Source organism: Sinocyclocheilus rhinocerous, unplaced genomic scaffold, assembly GCF_001515625.1.
Source record: "Sinocyclocheilus rhinocerous isolate Xijiao unplaced genomic scaffold, SAMN03320098_v1.1 scaffold671, whole genome shotgun sequence".
NCBI lineage: Eukaryota > Metazoa > Chordata > Actinopteri > Cypriniformes > Cyprinidae > Sinocyclocheilus > Sinocyclocheilus rhinocerous.
Window position 1 is genome coordinate 117,399 of NW_015625021.1, and position 18,008 is coordinate 135,406.

The following is an 18,008-nucleotide window of genomic DNA, read 5'->3' on the forward strand; positions in this document are numbered from 1 at the left end:
GTTAAAAACAGCATTTTGTTCATATAAGGCAAAATCAGGTCCTCTCACAGTGAAGTGTTCAGCAGGTTTCTGCAGCAGCTCTAGGGTCACATATTCACTGACCACCGTTGAAGCGTACATTACAGCCATAACAAATCTTCAATTTGAATAAATAACATAAGCAAAACATATGGAAAGTCACATGACAGTCCACAAGAACACCAAAATATGGGTTATATACCTATCTCGAGACTGCTGTCCTTCTGCAAGAAAAATCACAGGCAAATATTAAAAAACCAAGAATGATACCAAAACACCAATCATGACATCTTGAGATGTCTGGATGATACAAAATGCTAGCAAAACGAAATATCATGGAAGCCATTTTGTAAACGCAAACTTTAGGCCTTCCAGTGTACAGTGAGCAACGCTCGCTTAAACCCTTGATACACAATCTGGGGGAGTAGTGCTCCTTACATAAATATGATTAAATAATATATATTTATATCTATAATTAAAAAAATAATTATAATAAATACAATCTAAACAAATATGTCGATTTCACACACATCATCACACAGATGGATATTTCTTCAAAGACATGGCATAGTTATGTAAACATTAAAAAAATAGATGAAATTTGGCAATGTAAATACGAATATACTGATAAACATAGGATGATCCATGAAATCAAAAGGATAAACAACCAAAAAGGAATAAATAGAAACCGCGCATTGGCGACTAGCCAAAACATGAATACATGAAGAGAGTGGATGATGGATGGTATTGCGCATTGGAAACTATCCAGTGTGGATACAGCACTTCCACCCCCCCAAACCCTGGCCGCCGCCTCCACCGGCCCCTGGCCACGAGCGGTTTGGCAGCATGCGGTTACGTGGGTGGTTGGGGGGACGTGGACGGCCACTGACCAGATGGTGAACAGAGACGCCATGCAGAGGAATGTCTGGCTTCGAAGTGCATTCACAGCTTCACAGTCGATCCATGCGGAACGTGTCCTCCGTGGCCGGGTCGGCGAGAACCATATCCGGGTCGTTGAGCATGTGCAGTCCGTCCAGTGTCAAGGGGTCAATCTTCAACTCATCCAACGGGAACTGAGAGTCCGCGTCAAAGCTGACGTCATCAACGCTGGCCAACGAGCTGGTGAGGTCTTTGGAGAGACTCGGCGGAGATTCTCCCGTTACTAATGTGAGACAAATCAAACTGTCAGCTGAAATGCTTATTCCTGGGAACCAGTGTTGGGAAGGTTACTTTGCAAATGTAATAGGTTACGGATTACAAGTTACCTTATTTAAAATGTAATAAGTATTGTAACTATTTCGATTACTTTATTAAAGTAATGTAACTGTAAAAAAGTAATGTAATGCGTTGTGATACTCTCTCCACAATGGCGGCGCACCGCTGCAGATGAAATGAGAAGAGTTGTTGAATAAAGTTGTTATTTTAGTTTTCTTTGCGCACAAAGTATTCTCGTAGCTTTGTAAACTTACGGTTGAACCGCTGACGTCACATGGACTATTTTACAGATGTCCTTGCAACGTTTCTGTGCGTTGATCGTGGTAGTTGTGTTGCTGTCTATGGAGGGTCTGAGAGCTCTTGGATTTCATCAAATATATCTTAATTTATAAGATAAATGAAGGTCTTACGGGTTTGGAACAACATGAGGGTGAGTAATTAATGACAGAATTTTCATTTTTGGGTGAACTAACCCTTTAAGCAAAGTGATATCTAGTTATGATAGCTAGCTACTAGCAAGTGAAGTGTTGCTCGTTATCGAAGTGCAATTAGAATATAAGTAGTTACTGATAAACATTAATAAAGCTGGCTACATAAAAATACCATTATTATATGTAAGCAATTAGGTACTCGAGGCCGTGCTGTAACGTGAATAAATCACGGCTGAAGGGCGTTGTTAGGCACGACGCGAAGCGGAGTGTTTTTGGGGCAACATGTAATGAAAAAAGAAGTGTAATAATGGGAGTAACAATTCACAAGATGTTCATAATAATATATAACATTTCATAGGAATACTGAAATATATTTTCTTTCCTTATTCATTTGTTGTGTCTCCCAAAATGCGTAATAAACATGCTTTTTGTCCCGGTGTCCTCATATGAGGACATGTATGAAATCAATGTCCTGTTTCGTAACAGAAAGTCATATTTTGATTTGAAACCCCATAACATGTTCCCGAGTTGTTGATTTATGACACACAGTTTAAAAATTAGATTTAAATGATAATTACAAAATACTATCATATTTCCATAAGAGTGTCACTAAATTAAAATCAGACATTTTTGAAGACCAAGGAGAGGGATTGGTCATAGTGAAACATCCAAGCATTTAGTATCTCTGAAAAGCCCTGAATGTGCTCTGTACAGGACATCCAGACTTAAAACTGTGGCATGTATAGTCTCAGAGAAATTCACTAAAATATAATGTCCTCATATGAGGATGCAGGCTAAACAAACTAGAAATTTAAGTGAAATCCTGTTGGAATAATTAACAAGTATGCTTATTGTGTGGGGGTGCTAAAGGACCTGGATAAAGGATAGACCCCAAAAAGGTTGAGAGGCACAGGTATAGATATTAAAGACCCTCAGTGCAATTATAAATGTACCTCTCTGACATCTCTCGGTAAGACATTTGCATAGAGAAGTTGATGTTGAAGCAAAAGACACACAATACCTGTGAGAATGATGTTGGGGATGTTGCCATGGCTACTGTAACCGAGCTGCTGCGCGTCCTGCTGACCGCCGTGGCTCCCGGTTAGACCCATCATGGCTGCTTGTGTGTAATTCAGCGTTGAACAGTGACTAGAGCCGCCCGGATTCTCCATCATGTTCATGTTGAACTGTTCCAGCTTCTCCATCAGCATGAGAGAGTTTTAAAGTCATTTGAACAATAAATGAAATAAAAAATTGTAACATATTATACAATTGTAACATGTTATACAAACATACGTACATTCATACATACATATTTATTTATTCATTCATTCAGGCCATGAAACTGTATGTGCATTATTTCTTAAAAATACAGCAGAACAACTTGGTAAAACACATCTAATAGCAATTTTTAGTGATTTCTTTTATGTATTTATTATTATTATTAATATAATTTCATCAAATTATAAAAATAAAATCAATAAAGAAATATTACTATAATACTACTAAACTGTATATACATAATATGCACATGTACATAAAGCACATGTACCTGGTTTGAAAGGGCATTGGTCTGTCTGGATGGAAGTTGCTGATCATAAAATGAATCTCCAAAGATGCTTCCAACCACCTGAATATGCTGTAAAGACACGCATTATGAGCAAGACATCTGAAGAAAATTTGCCACATACTGAATACTACTACTGATCAAAAGTTTGGAATAGTTATAATTTTTCAATGTTTTTAAAATAAGTCTCTTGTGCTAACCAAGGCTGAATTTATTTAATCCAAAATACAGTAAAAACATCAATATTGTGAAATATTATTACAATTTAATTTTACAATTTTCTATTTGAATGTATTTTAAAATATAATGTATTCCTGTGATGCAAAGCTGAATTTTCAGCATCATTACTCCAGTCTTCAGTGTCACATGATCTTCAGAAATCATTCTAATATGATGATTTGCTGCTCATTTCTCATTATTATCAATGTTGAAAACAGCTGCACGGCTTAATATTTTGTAGAAACCATGATGCACTATTCAAAAGTTTAGTCTAAGATATTTAGATTTTTTCTAAAGATTTTTGAAAAATTAATACTTTTATTCAGCAAGGACACATTTAATTGATCAAAATAAATCATTTATATTGTTAAAATGATGTCTATTTAAAATTAATGCTGTTCTTTTTAACTTTGTATTCATCAAACAATCCTTTATCATGATTTCCACAAAAATTTTAGAAATATATTTCAGCAAAGAAAATAATAAGATATGTTTCTTGAGCAGCAAATCAGCAAATTAGAATAATTTCTGAAGATCATGTGACACTGAGGATTGGAGTAATGATGCTTTGCATCACAAAAATTTTACATATTTTTAAGCAGATATCAGTTCTTTTTTTAATCAATTAAAGTCTTGGTGAGCATAAGAGAAAATCTTTTTTTCCAAACATTTGTCCGGTAGTGTATGAAAGACTACAAAGTGAGTGTACTGAAATAGGCGGCAATGCAGAGAGAAGTACACACCGAGATGCCAATAAATTACAAAAAATCATCAAATGAAGAATGGAACCATAGAAGTGTTATGCTTACTTGTGGTGAGCCGCCGGGTGAGAAGCCCTGATTGGACACTGGAGATGAGGGTGACTGATTGGCTGAAGAGCCGGTCTGACTGCGGTACTGTTGGGAGAAAGAGATACATATCTGAATGAACCCTATCAACCTAAAGCAAACTGTGTACAGCAGAAGAAAAACATACCGAGCTGGCAGTTCCGCTTGTGGCTGTCTGTGATTGGCTGGTGGTGTTGGGGGTGGAGCTTACGGTGAGAGGCGGGAGGCGTATGAGACGAATGTTCTGAGGGAGGCTGTGTGGCTGTTTCTGCAGGTCGTTCAGTAAACTCAGCAGTGAGTACTGAGACAACTGCTGCTCCAGAGACAGGCTGTCCATCGTCATCGGCTATGACAACAACAGACCGTCAACAAATCAGAATATTCATACTCATATATTTACACTAATTCTTTGTCAATGATCCAGGGTTATTATAGTTCACTAAAACCGAAACTAAAAATAAAACATCTTCGTTATTTGAAATAAAATAAGCATTAACTGAAATAAGAAATTAAAAGACCTTTGTTGCCAAGGAAACATTTCTCAATTTCATTTAGTTTAACTTGAAACACTAAAATAACTAAAACTAAAATTTTAATAAAAATGAATAAAAACTACTTAGACACATAAAAAACTAACTAAAAATGACAAAAACACACAACAAACTTACAAAAACTTTCAAATGAAAACAGAAAATGTTCAGAAAAAAATATACAAATTATTAATGGAAAATAATAATAGAAAAATCAATCAAATGAATGAAAATGCAATTATAAATCACTTCACAATAGGCAATTAAAAAAAACTGCTTTCAAATGATAATTTTAGATTTTGTAATCTCAACTGCTTGTCATTTTTTCGAAAAAAAAAAAAAAAAAAAATGGATGCACCCATACTAAATTTCTCTGCCAATTATTCAGAATTGAAATCTACAGGTACCAATAGTTTGGTTTGCTAAAGGAAAACAATCTCTTCCAACTAATGCTGTAAGCTATACAGGGAAGCCTCTCATTTGGTACACTGCTATAATATTAGAGGTTAAAATTAACAACAGAGCCCAAACTACTACTGGTATTTTTTTTCAGATATAATAATCACACTCAAATGAAAACTGAAATGTTTGTACAATTCAATTAGGTATTAGTACAGGTTTTCTTTACTTGTCTTCATGACAGATTTATTCAAACATACATATATAATTATCAGTAATTAGGCTCCTCTTTAGTGTTTTTTTATTGCTTACTAACCAACTGTGAACTGATGTTCATTCATAGTTTATTTTGCACTATACCTTATAAGTGGAAAAGATTTGTGCTCCGCGCTGCTGCTTGAACTGAGGTTCTACAGCGTTCTGGACAGAATAGAATCTGCTCTGATCGTCTTCAGTTTTTAAACAATGGCTGATAGTGCAGATAATTGCTTTTATAAGCCATACTGATTATTGGCCAATACACTGGTGCATCCCTCATTTAAATATTAGAATCAGACTTTCTTGGGACCTCATAGATTGCTAGAAATGAAATGATGGTCCTTTAATCACACATATTCTGAATTCAAACACAAGCCGTGCTGTTTGGGCAGGCTGGAGTCTGGCTTACCTGTGCGATGGGTATCTGGGGGGAGACGGCAGGTGGCAGCGTGGGAGTGGGTGGCTGTGGGCTGATATTGGGCGAGGGGGCGGGGCCAGTGTGCTGGGCGGGAGGGGAGGAAGGGATGTGACTGGCAGCACTGATGCCCAGGTGTGTCAGGTTGGTGGTCAGGATGTTCGTACTGCTGGAGCTGGATGTAGGGAAGGTAATGGGGTCATCTGGATCCAGCGGGGTGGGGAGAGGAGGAGGGAACTGGATGTTTGTCAGATCAGGTAAGGAGCCGCCGGTGCTGTGAGCAGCTGGCATCAAAGAGCTATTAATTTCTTGATCAGGAGATGGAAATATGCTGGAAATATCAAACAGAATATGCAGTGAGATATGATGCAACACATCTAAGAGAGACGCATGTAAATTAGTAAATCTCAGTAATATATGTATATATATATATATTGCCTAAAAGAAAATGATATATATTTTACATTTATCATTAAGAGGTTAAGGTTAAAGTTAGCTTAATATAACATAGTTGTTTTGAAATTAATATATATAACAATAAAACACAATAATGTCCCACCCAAATATAGCTAAATTGAAATACAATAATATGATAATATTTGAACAATATTAAAAAAAAACATTTTTTAACATACAATGTATCTTTTTTTTAATTTAAATCAGAATATCATTTCAATTCAAAAATTGTATTTAAAGGGTTCCTATTATGCTTTTTCACTTTTTTAAATTTTAGTCAGTGTGTAGCGTGTATGTTTGGGCATAAAAAAGATCTAGAAAGTTACAAATCTCAAAGTCCACTCCAAAGGGAGATATTTCGTTTTTAAAAAATCCCTTTTCAAGAACTACAACGAACGGCTCGTTTGGACTACAGCGTTGGTTTCCGGGCTTTGTGATGTCACAAAGCAGCTCATTAGAATATCATTAAAAATAATTCCCGCCTACAGAAAATCGAATGGTTGGGGGGTGGTGAGGGGCGAGGTTGTGGTTAGAACGCTTGGTTGAGTGAATGCATCAGACGAGACGACGAAGGACCCCTTTAAATAAGCTTTAAGGCAGTATAAAATCTATACACTTTCAAAACTAAAATTATTTAGCATTTTATTTTATATTTAAGTAATAGGAATTTGTGAGGAATTAATCTCACAATGCAAAAAAAAAGTCATTAAAACTTAATTTCTATATTCACTTTCTATATTCTGTCATAATACCAGCCATAAACATTTTAGTAGCAATTTATAATAAAGTCCCATTAGTTAATGTTGGTAAATGCATTAAATAACAATGAGCAATGCATTTGTTACACTATTTAATAATCTTTGTTAATGTTAGTAAAAATACAACTGTACATTGTTAGTTCATGTTAACTCAGTTCCATTAAATAATATCAACAGATGCAGCTTTTGATTTTTATAATGTATTAGTAAATGTTGAAAAGTCAATGTTTGAAAAGTAACTTTTGATTGTTAATTCATGTTCACTAATGTGACTAAAATAATAACTAATATTAACAAATGGAGCCTCATTGTAACGTTTTCCGAAACATTTTTTCCTCTCTGCGAAACTGCATTAAACCTTTTTATTTTTTCATTATGGGTGCTTAATGTGAGGAATAATCCAAAAGAAAAAATTTTGCAGACAAGTTGTGATAGATGTTTTCTTTAGGAGGAGATTTGTACAGTATGTCTGAATCTGTCATACCACTTATATCAGCAAGTCAAGAGTTTCATTCATACAGTTCAAATAAAGCCATGTAATGTTGCAGTTCCACTATATTGTACCATTTAATTTTCCTTCAGACCATTTTTACCTCAATTTGGCAATGGTGAGTGTCAATTTAGGATCTAAAGTTGCAGCCACACTTCATTGTCTCTACTCATGCTAATTCAAAGGTTATTTAAGTGTTGCATGATTTCCAGCACATGGGAAAAAAGTTTTAGTCATGATAAACTCACTTAATCCCAGGAACGTCACAGGACTCTGTATGCAGAGATGCTTTGGGCTCGTCTTGCTCCATCTCTGATTCAGTGTCCTCTGTATCTGGAGGGGTGAGCAACAGCACTGCAGAAAGAGAGGGAGATATGGATGAACTCCTACCAGGTCATTGTACATGAGAAAAAACATATCACAAATACATGTAGGTCAATGACAGTGGAAAGGGTCCACAATAAAAATAATATTTTAAAAATCTAATTAAAACACATGCCATGTTCTCTTTATATCCATGTTGGTTTTGTCATATGATGTAACCACTAAGTAAAAAATAATAACTTATTTTCCTTACACCATAATTTCAATATTAATTCATAGAGTACATATCCTTATGTTTTGAGGAGTCACCAATATGACATTTTACAACATAAAAATGTCAAATTATCTGATATTTTAAGAGACTTGTTGACCTTGACAGTCAGTGATGAGGATCTACAGGGGTCCTACAGGGTTCCTGCATGTTAGTTGAACCACATCATGACTTTTGGCAGACAAAAGTTTTTAAAATATTAATAAGCAGAGAAATACTTTTGTTAAAGGAACCATTCACCCCCAAAATTAAAATGTTTTAAAAGTGCATGATCTGTGCATATATCTCTCCTGATTCAGGTGAGACTACTTTTTCACTGGAGAAAGCAATATTGTGGATAGGGGATTTGTATTTTAGTCTGAAATTATTTGGTTAAAAACGTATTGATAGATTTGCTTCTTACAAACATGCAGCTTTTTGCTTCACAAGCAAATTAATTTAATTGATGAACTGGAGTGTTGAGGGTTACTTGTGGATTATTGTGATGTTTTTATCAGCTGTTTGGACTCTCATTCTGACGGCACCCATTCACTGCAAAGGATCCATTGGTGAGCCAGTGGTGTAATGCTACATTTCTCAAAAACTGTTTTAATGAAGAAACAAACTCATCTACACCTTAAAGGCCTGAAGATGTATTTGAAATTAAAATGAATTTTAATTTCATGCAGCATAGCAACAGCTAACAAAAATGGAAAAAAACCTCCCAAATTCTTACATGTTTTTACTCCTTTCGACTGCAGTTCCTGAGATCCACCAACAAAAGTGTCCTGTGGAGCTGGATTCACAGCGCTCTGGTGTAGAGCTGAGTCAGAGTTGGTTCTGCAGCAGACCAGCAGAGGTGGGAACACATAAAAACACTATGATTTATGACCTTTGAGCATGTTTTGTTGATTAGGTTATGAGAAAAGCTGTTTTACCTTCTCCAACTTGTGTCGGGAGGTGGTGACAGATATACTGAGCCATAGGGACAGCTGTCGATGTAATTAGGGTTAAGGACAATGTCTCACACACGCACATGGAAATACATATCAGTTGAGTAAAACTTGGCAGTGTTTAATAAAGCTGAAGGATATCTGACGTCCATGCTTGTCCACAGAGAGAGGTCTACGATGCGGAGAAGCGATGCGATTCCTGTCACGATACACGCGGTCCACCAGGCCGTGATGTCGGGACGTCCGACTGGTGTCTAAAACCGTCATCTGTAAAAGAATCGGATTTGTTTAAGTGATCTTCAAATGTGTTTTCACAAGGCATCAGGACTTTTGCTGCAGTGTTGGCCAAATAAAAGCACAAAACCGGCTCCACGCAGAAGATGGACTAGCAGTATGAAAGCTCAGAGTAGGCCTGGGCGATAAAACGGTATCGATATTTATCGACGGTACACCCTCTTCGATAACGATAGAAAAAATGTTCGATATAGCGCACGATATAGGCACGTGCTATGAGTGACGCAGACCACACACACAAACACGAACACATGCTGAATTGAGTGCTGTGCCTGCCTGTGATGAGGAGATTGTGAATAAAAAAAAAATAATATTAGTCGAATTTAAAATAAACATTTGCATTTGAATGCAAAAATAGTACAATCAAATGTTAGGTGTGCGTCTGGGTAGCGTCATCAGTGGAGCGCGAGATGCAGTGATGATGATGTAAGTGACATTGTTGCATTTTAATGTTTTATAAGGCTATATCGCCCAGCCCTAGCTCAGAGCGATGAGAACCATCCCGTACATCCTTATGCTAATGTGTCATAAATGAAAAACAATGATAAAGAAGGAAATGACGCATGTTTCCATCAACTTTGTTACATGTAACTAATTCATAAAAAAATGTGAATCTTTGGTTAATACTTCCGGGCCATTCCTACTACACAGCGTAAAAAGAATTTGGACCTTTAATCCACACTTAAAGATGTCTGGATGTTTTTGGATTGAATAACAGAATATCAAAGCAAGCATCAATTTCTTAAACAAAACATTTCACAAAAATGTTTTTAGAACTAAGAAAAGTTCCAGAATGACTTCTTTGATATTTTGTATCTAATGCAATGGCACTGAGACATTTTTAAGTGCGGAAGTGTCAATTACATTTTGGGTCCTAATATTGGACTAATATGAGTGACCCTTATGAACTAACTTTTAAAATGATAAACTGGCAATTTCTTAAGAAACATTACAGATGTAAGTTCATAGTTTTTCTTTCTCTAATCGAAATGGTTTCGAACAAACCATGCCTTTGGCTTTGATAATATCGCTAATACAATAGTTTTCTGTCCTTAACATAATTTTCCATCCAGTTAGACTTTTGTAACATCCCTTTAATTAACAAAAGTCTTAATGGCATCATCTTGCAAGAAGTGACAACATTTTGGTGGCGAAACAACAGCGCAGACTAAAACTCTTAGCCCCACTCTAAAAGCTGTTTGTTTCCAATTACAGAACTCGGATGACAATATAAAGAATAAAAACATAAAACACACCCTCTCATAAGCTAACTCTCGATATCTCACTGAGTGATGAATAACTTTAGCTTTTATGTCCACTCTGTTAGGCTCAATATGGGTAATTTTCTTGCCAATTGTGTATATAGTTATAATAACTAGTTATAATTTAGAGTTAAAGTGTCAATTCAATTCAATTTTCAATTTCAATAAATTCTTTTAAGTTACAAAGTTGAAAAGGTATTGTATAAAAAGTGTGGTCACATTGAAAATAGACCATTTTTTGCCTGCATGACCAACTTGAACATGAGCAAAATCTGCACGGAGAACTATTTCACCTATTGAAATGAATGGAATTTGCCAGGCAAAATTTCACAGAGCAATGGTAAACGTGACCGCACCTTATGAGTAGGGATGTAATGATTCACTCAAGTCACGATTTGATTCGATTCACGATTTTGATTTCACGATTTGATTCACGATTTTTTTTTAACAAAATGAGATTTAAGACAAATTATAAATGAAATGTGTTCTTTTATTATTGCTTGGACAAAATGCTGCATGATTCTTTGTGAAATTGAAATATAACACTATGGTTTTGATTGCTTATTGTCCTCATTTGTAAGTCGCTTTGGATAAAAGCATCTGCTAATCACTCTCTGCCAGCAGGCGGCGCTTAAACCCTTTCCTTGGTTTCCGCTGTAAACAAAGCAGCGCTGAACTTATAAACTTTAATATGCTTTATACAGAGGCAAGATGAAAGGAACAAAAATACCATCTAAACTTTTCCCCTCAGACATGCATTCATATAAACTCTTACCCCTAAATGAATCGCGATTTGTTTAGCATCTCAACCGATTTGAATCGTCACATATTTAAATCGATTTTCAACCGGCTCGCGGTTAATCGTTACATCCCTACTTATGAGGAATGACCCTTCGAATGCACTATGAGCGTTATCCAGATAGGATGCTTATGAAACTGTGATTAGATCATCTGAAGGGAAATTCATTCATAAAGTGACAGCATAGTGTGCACGACAGAATTTTCAAACTTATGAAGTTTCTAAGGTCTCACCTGAAAAGGGAGGTCAGTGTTGCTATTTCCAATCTGATTGACATTGGGCAGTGACCCTCCATAGCACTGAGCTCGATTCTGGCCTAGTTGCAAATACTGGGTCTTCTGTAACTGCAGCTGTGCAAAATAACAGTGCGTGAAAAGCAGCAGTGAATGACGTAATGAATGCATGAATGAAACGTAAAGCAGATACCGTCGAGTAAAACACTTTATCATGTGAAGAATGAGAAAAGCAGACCAGTGAGAGTTAATAAAAAGTAGCAAAACATGGGTATCGACTTATGTGACGCACACTAACGTATATAATACGTTCAACACCAAGGGACAAACTAATAGCTTTGTAGTAAAAAGGTGAAAACAGAGGCTGGAGCAAATTGCCCAAGCATTGTCCTCAAATTAATATTTGTAAGGGTTAGTTTATTTTTTCATTATTCTATATTTTATTATTGATTGGTTGATTTTTCCCCAGGAAAAAGATAGAGCTCACTTAACATATGTTGACCAATGTTTGTTGACACTGATTTGAGAAGACTTTTTTTCCTGTATGAAATACTCTTGAAAGTAAAATAGCACATTCAACAAAATGTGTATGTTAATAAATAACATAAACCAAATAATAAAGTAAAAGTAGAATACAAAAAAACAAACAAACAAACATTGTTTTGGACAAATTATAATGAATGCAACAATTTGCCCTGACCTGACATTGAAATTGATCCAGACTTATTTTTGTATCACTTATATACTATTATAGACTTTGTTAAAGGGGTCATATGATGCTTTTTTAAAGATCATTATTTTGTGTATTTGGTGTAACAGAATATGTTGACATGCTTATTAATTCGATTTTATTTTTAGATTTTCTGTGTTCACTTTCATTTTAATTAAAATAATTGTTGTTTTTATTATTTTTAAATGTCAAAATTCCATGTATAATTCAGTGTTACTCTTTTTTTTTGTAATTGTTTATTAAATTTACAAGCATTTTCTAAATGACAATTGTTTCTACACAATTTTTTTTCAGTGTTGGCACCTATATATATAAATATAGGCTATATATTTTACATGCTTTCAATGGATTTAGTTTTTGCATGTATTTGTTTTACCCAACAGCTTTCACAAAAACATCCTAGTTTGGACAGACTTTACCAAAATACAAAACCTTTAGATTTTACATTTAAAATAGTTACTAGAGTATACATCGTGTGACAACTTGCCCCGGTCAATGACATTTCGTCATTAGATAAGCAGCTTCTGATACACACAACGAGAACGAGAAATAAAAGAGCGAAAAGCAATCACAATGCATTCAAGGCCGGAGCAGGTCTCTGTGCAGATGTGCATGACATCTGTCCAGCATCTCTCTCCAGCAGCATCCTCAGCATCTCCCGTTACGCTCAACCACCGGGACATCATTACCGTCCTTCACCGATTTGTCACGGCTCTCAGGCGACAAGAGAGCTCTTAAATCAAACACAGTTTACATCCTACATAGCAGCTGCGCTATGCGCGCGTTTAGCCGCCGTTTCTGACACACGTACCCGCGCTGCTCGCGTGATGCTCAGGTCTTTCATGACCTCCTCAAACGCCGCCGTCTCCTCCGCCTGCTTCTGGTTGTGCAGGGCGATTTTCTCGCTGAATTTTCGCGGATTGTTTGAGGTCGCCATCTTCCGTTCTTCTCCAAAACACAGAGCGTTGCGTGAGACGCGTTGTGCGCTGCCGCGGCGTCATCACGGGAAGAGTTGTGGGCATTGGAGTCCACCTGATTGACACACACACACACACACACACACACACACACACACACACTCACCAGCTGAATGAAATGTCTTCATGTGTCATGTCTTGAGAGAAGGCACCTGCTATTTATGCTGCAAAAACTAGGCCTATTATGATAAGAGGCGCTTATGATGAGGCGACAAACGTAAAATAAAGACATGCTTGTTGGTTGTTTCTCCGCCAGAAGGAAACTGCTGTGTTAAAACTGAAAATTTTTAATTTATTTTGAGATTTAATGTTCTTTATTAAAATAAATATGCACTTATTATAGCTTCGTTTTTTCTTTATTGTCATAGGCTATTTCCAGGGGCGGCGCCAGAGAATTTTGAACGCAGGTGCTGAGGGGCTGCTAGATCGCAGGGGGAGCCGGGCAGTTAAAGGCACACAATATGTAAGATTTTTTTATTAAAATATCCCAAAACCACTAGAACAGTGTTATATATTTTGCTGACTTGTGTACTTACATTATCCTAAATGTTTCGAAGAATGTTTAAATCCAGAGAAATAAGCAATTTTAACTAGTGACACGGACCGTGGGTTAAGGCTAGAAGGGATACGTATAGTGCTACTGGGCATGCGCACATCAATACAGCGTAATTTTTGTCGCACTGCACAACAATAATTACTATTTTTTCATTATTGTAAGGGGTAGGTTTAGGGTTGGGGTAGGTGTAGACGTTAATAAAACACAATCTAATAGGTAGAAAATGAATTTCATTGTTCGTTTCCGGTCTGAGCTGTATCCCTTCTAGCCACAACCTGGACCGTAGCCTTGTCCAAATACCCACACTTGCGGTCTTTGCACTTGACCACTTGACTACTTATATGACGTATTTCCTGTATTTGGCCCAAGTGTTCAAGTGAGCATGAAGACCACAAGTGTGTGTCGAACTTTTCATTACCTGATGGGACACACTTGTAGTGTTGTAAAAATGCAAGTGTTTACATAGCTTTATTTTAATTTAAATTTTAAATACTTTGCATTTTAAAATCAACTTCTAAATGTCTGTTCAGTAGTCCCTATAGATGACAATTTAATTAAGTGATAAAAAGCAGTTGCAAATGTTGTACAAATTTAATAGACCGGTGACGACCTCACAGAGTAGCATTATAAAAGAACTCTCAAATGTATCTAGTATGATTAAACAGTGCTGCTTTTTTCCCCCCACGACCGGAAGGAGCGGAAGCGGTCGACTGTGTCATAATAAAAGCTCCGCTGCTTTCGAGCCGTGTGTCACGCTCGTTCAGCGGCCTCGTTTCGCTTCGACGGCTTTCAGCCTCACCCTGCTTCATTCTACTACATTAATAAATCATTAGCTCATCCATAAACATGATTTCTGCCCGAGTCCCGTCGGATTGCATCGGCTGTGGGGATGAAGACGACAACTCCCATGATTCCACACTCAGTCACGGCGTCATCAAACTACGCCTTTGTCTCTTTGTTTATTTTGAATACACGCCCTCTAGCGGCGAAAATTACATATTGTGCCTTTAATAGTATATGACCAAAACAGGTTATTATTATTCTACAGTACTAATAATAAAATGGCTATATAGGCGCATTTCAAGTGTTTATGAGGAGTGTGGGACTGGGAGTATTATCGTGCTTACTGTATGACATGGGGGCGCCCGCGCAGTCATTTATTTTTCCTGCGGAGAGAACTTAAAATAGCCTACACTGTAAAAAATTTCAAGCTGTTTCAACTAATTATTTAGTAACTAGTTCCACAGAAATTTTACGTTCAGACAATTTCTGTCTTCAAAGTGTTATCTGAATTGCTATTTTTTAGTTGGCTCAATCTTTACTGAACTAGTTTTATATTCCAATTGTAATTGGTCAAACATTTAGAAAACTACAGCAAGTTATGTCAATTAAAGTTTAACCATTTACTCCATGTGTTTTATATGTTACCTCAACTAAGATTTATTATTTGGGCATCATAAGAAATTGCTGGGGAACTACATAAACATTTTTATAGTTATTTATAAAATTATTAAAAGTGATTAACTGGTGTTTATCAATCACTAAAACCACACACATTACAACACATAATAGCCATTATTTAATAACAATCTCCATTTATAACATTTTTCATACAGACTAAACACAGGCTTGAAGAAAAAAAGTCACCTATACATCTTGGATGGCCTAAGGGTCAGTAAATAACCAGCAAATTTTCATTTATGGGTGAACTATCTCTTTAAAGCTCCAGTTGACAAACATTACATCTGTAATACAACTGCAAAATTCAACTTTGTTTAATGAACTAAGAAAAAACTAAACAAGCTAAACAAAATGTTATTAAACATTTACAAATATTACTACTGTTCACAATTACATCTTTAAAATGAGGCAGAAGTTAAAAAAAAAATAAAATACAGGTGTTACAGTATATAAAATCAAGTAAAGTCATCTTTATTTATATAGCGCTTTATACGGTACTGATTGTGTCAAAGCAGTTACATTAAGAACATTAACAAGTCATTTTTCCAGTTAAAGGGGTCCTATTATGCTTTTTCACTTTTTCAACTTTAGCTAGTCTGTAATGTTGCTGTTTGAGCATAAAAAAGATCTGCAAAGTTACAAAGCTCAAAGTCCACTTTAAAAGGAGATATTTTATTTAACAGAAATCACTTTTCAAAAACTACAACGAGCGACTTGTTTGGACTACAAGTTCATTGGTTGACATCATCCAGTTCAGTTCTCTTCCAATAATGTCTGTGCAATCAGCCAAGCATCCCCAAATAAGCAAGCCAAAGGCGACAGTGGCAAGGACCCAAAACTCCATCGGTGACAGAGATTGAGTAGAAAACCTTGGGAGAAACCAGGCACAGTCAGGGGGGGCAGTTCTCCTCTGGCCAGACAAAACCAGCATGGCGTGGTTTAATTCCAGGCTGCAGCAAAGGTCAGATTGTGCAGAGGACTTGTCTGGTTCTCATGGTTTGGTCCCGATGACCAATGAGGTCTTCGGAGGGGATCTGTCTCTGGAGCTCATCTAGCTGACATTCAGGGCTGTAGAGGTCGTCTCTAGGAACGACTGTTATCTCATTAAGACCACGTTAATCAATACAGGGACAAAGACCTCCATCTTTCTTCTTTACAAAGAAGAATCCGGCTGAAGCTGGGGAGGTTGATGGCCAAATGAATCCCTGGGCAAGTTCCTCATCAATATATTGCTTCATGGCCTCGGATTCAGGTTGTGATAGGGGAAATATGCAGCCCTTGGGGGGTGTAGTACCTGGCAGTAGTTAAATAGCGCAGTCAAAGGGTCTATGAGGGGGTAATTCGGATGACTTGGCCTTGCTGAAAGCTTCACTCAAATCTGAATATTCAATGAGTAGATCAGAAACATTATTTTGAATAAGAATGAAAAAACAGACTAATATTAGCGTAGATGCCACTGAGAACAATAAAGCACATTATAATTGTAGTAAAAACTCTAAACATTTACACATATTACCTGGAATGAAAACAATAAACTCTTAGGCTGCGTCTGAAAGCCTAGGCAGCTGACTTGCTGCCTTGCTGCCTCACTGCCTTATGAGGCAATGACTTTGCAGGCAGTGTTTTTGCACAAAGGCACCTCATTAAACTAATTTCGGACAGGCTTCTGAGGCAGCGTAACGATTTAATGATCTACAACAAAATAGAACGAGTTTTGGTGATAACTAATCAAATATTTAATTACTATAATACTAATATCCCGCTAGAAATAACATCAAAAGTGCAAAACGTTAGTCAGAAATATACATTTACACACAAACTAACCACCAAACACAATTTTTATCTTTATCTTTTTATCTTATCAAACGCCATCTTTATTTTTTAGCTCAACCGTCACAGAATGGAACGCACAGGATTGTGGGATATCAAAGGCAGCAAAGGATACATCTATGCTGCCTTCAAAATGCGATCAGAAGAAGGTACCTCCGGAGACAGGAAGTAAAGCAGAATTTGGATTTGGACGTGCCTTGATGCCTTCCTGCCTTGGAATGCTGCTTCCGAAGGCAACATTTTAGAGCTTTCGGACGCAGCCCTAGTCTTGAAAGTACACACAGTATGTAGTTGCAGTGGAGCGGTCTGGTCACGTGCCAGTGTTTGGTGCCTTGGAAGAACTGACTGGGTTGCATCTGATATCTTGCAATGATGACAAAGCACCAAACCTTTGGCCACACCCTGAAAGAAAAGTACATTTTAAGTTCAAAAAATGAAATGATGCCTCTTAAATCATTTACAATGTATCAATATCAGTTAATTAAATTTGTGATGAAACAGAAGTTGCAGCCATTTTTTTTGGCACAAATCCATTCCACAATCCATTGCACAACAGGAAGCAATGATGCTGACTGGATTTGTAATAGAACATGTACATTTCATATTATAGGGCTACCTTCCCAGATAGCACACGTACATCTGCAAGATGTCTGTTAAAGATCTCTTGATCTGGAAAGCATCTGCGGTGAACAAACATCTGAAAGACGTCTTTAAGATGTCAGTTTTACATACATTCTAAATCATAAACATCTTAAA

At 36.6% G+C, this 18,008-nt stretch overlaps 1 protein-coding gene across 3 annotated transcripts; it reads right to left on the minus strand.

Annotated features, from left to right (window-relative positions):
- Positions 1–529: 529 nt before the first annotated feature.
- On the minus strand, positions 530–13,414 carry crtc1b (CREB regulated transcription coactivator 1b). 3 transcript variants are annotated; one of them, XM_016562311.1, is made up of 12 exons: positions 13,240–13,414; positions 11,699–11,815; positions 9,252–9,377; positions 9,096–9,157; positions 8,894–8,997; positions 7,832–7,937; positions 5,874–6,210; positions 4,489–4,623; positions 4,260–4,346; positions 3,217–3,303; positions 2,686–2,863; positions 530–1,180 (listed from the first exon to the last, which is right to left on the minus strand). In XM_016562311.1, exons 1-12 carry the CDS (start codon positions 13,363–13,365, stop codon positions 969–971), a joined length of 1,677 nt encoding a protein of 558 aa, XP_016417797.1. In that variant the 5' UTR covers positions 13,366–13,414; the 3' UTR covers positions 530–968. The 3 variants fall into 3 exon arrangements, with proteins under 3 accessions (XP_016417797.1, XP_016417789.1, XP_016417785.1); XM_016562303.1 differs by having other exon boundaries at positions 2,686–2,860; positions 4,426–4,623; XM_016562299.1 differs by having other exon boundaries at positions 4,426–4,623.
- Positions 13,415–18,008: the final 4,594 nt, after the last annotated feature.

Bases quoted from the DNA above. Each gene is read 5' to 3' on its own strand.
- crtc1b (XM_016562299.1), bottom strand. From the start codon at position 13,365: ATGGCGACCTCAAACAATCCGCGAAAATTCAGCGAGAAAATCGCCCTG. The intron at 8,998-9,095 runs GTAAAACAGCTT...GGTCTGCTGCAG, and splicing joins CCCGACACAAGTTGGAGAAG to AACCAACTCTGACTCAGCTC. The intron at 3,304-4,259 runs GTAAGCATAACA...GTGTCTTTACAG, and splicing joins CACCCGGCGGCTCACCACAA to CATATTCAGGTGGTTGGAAG.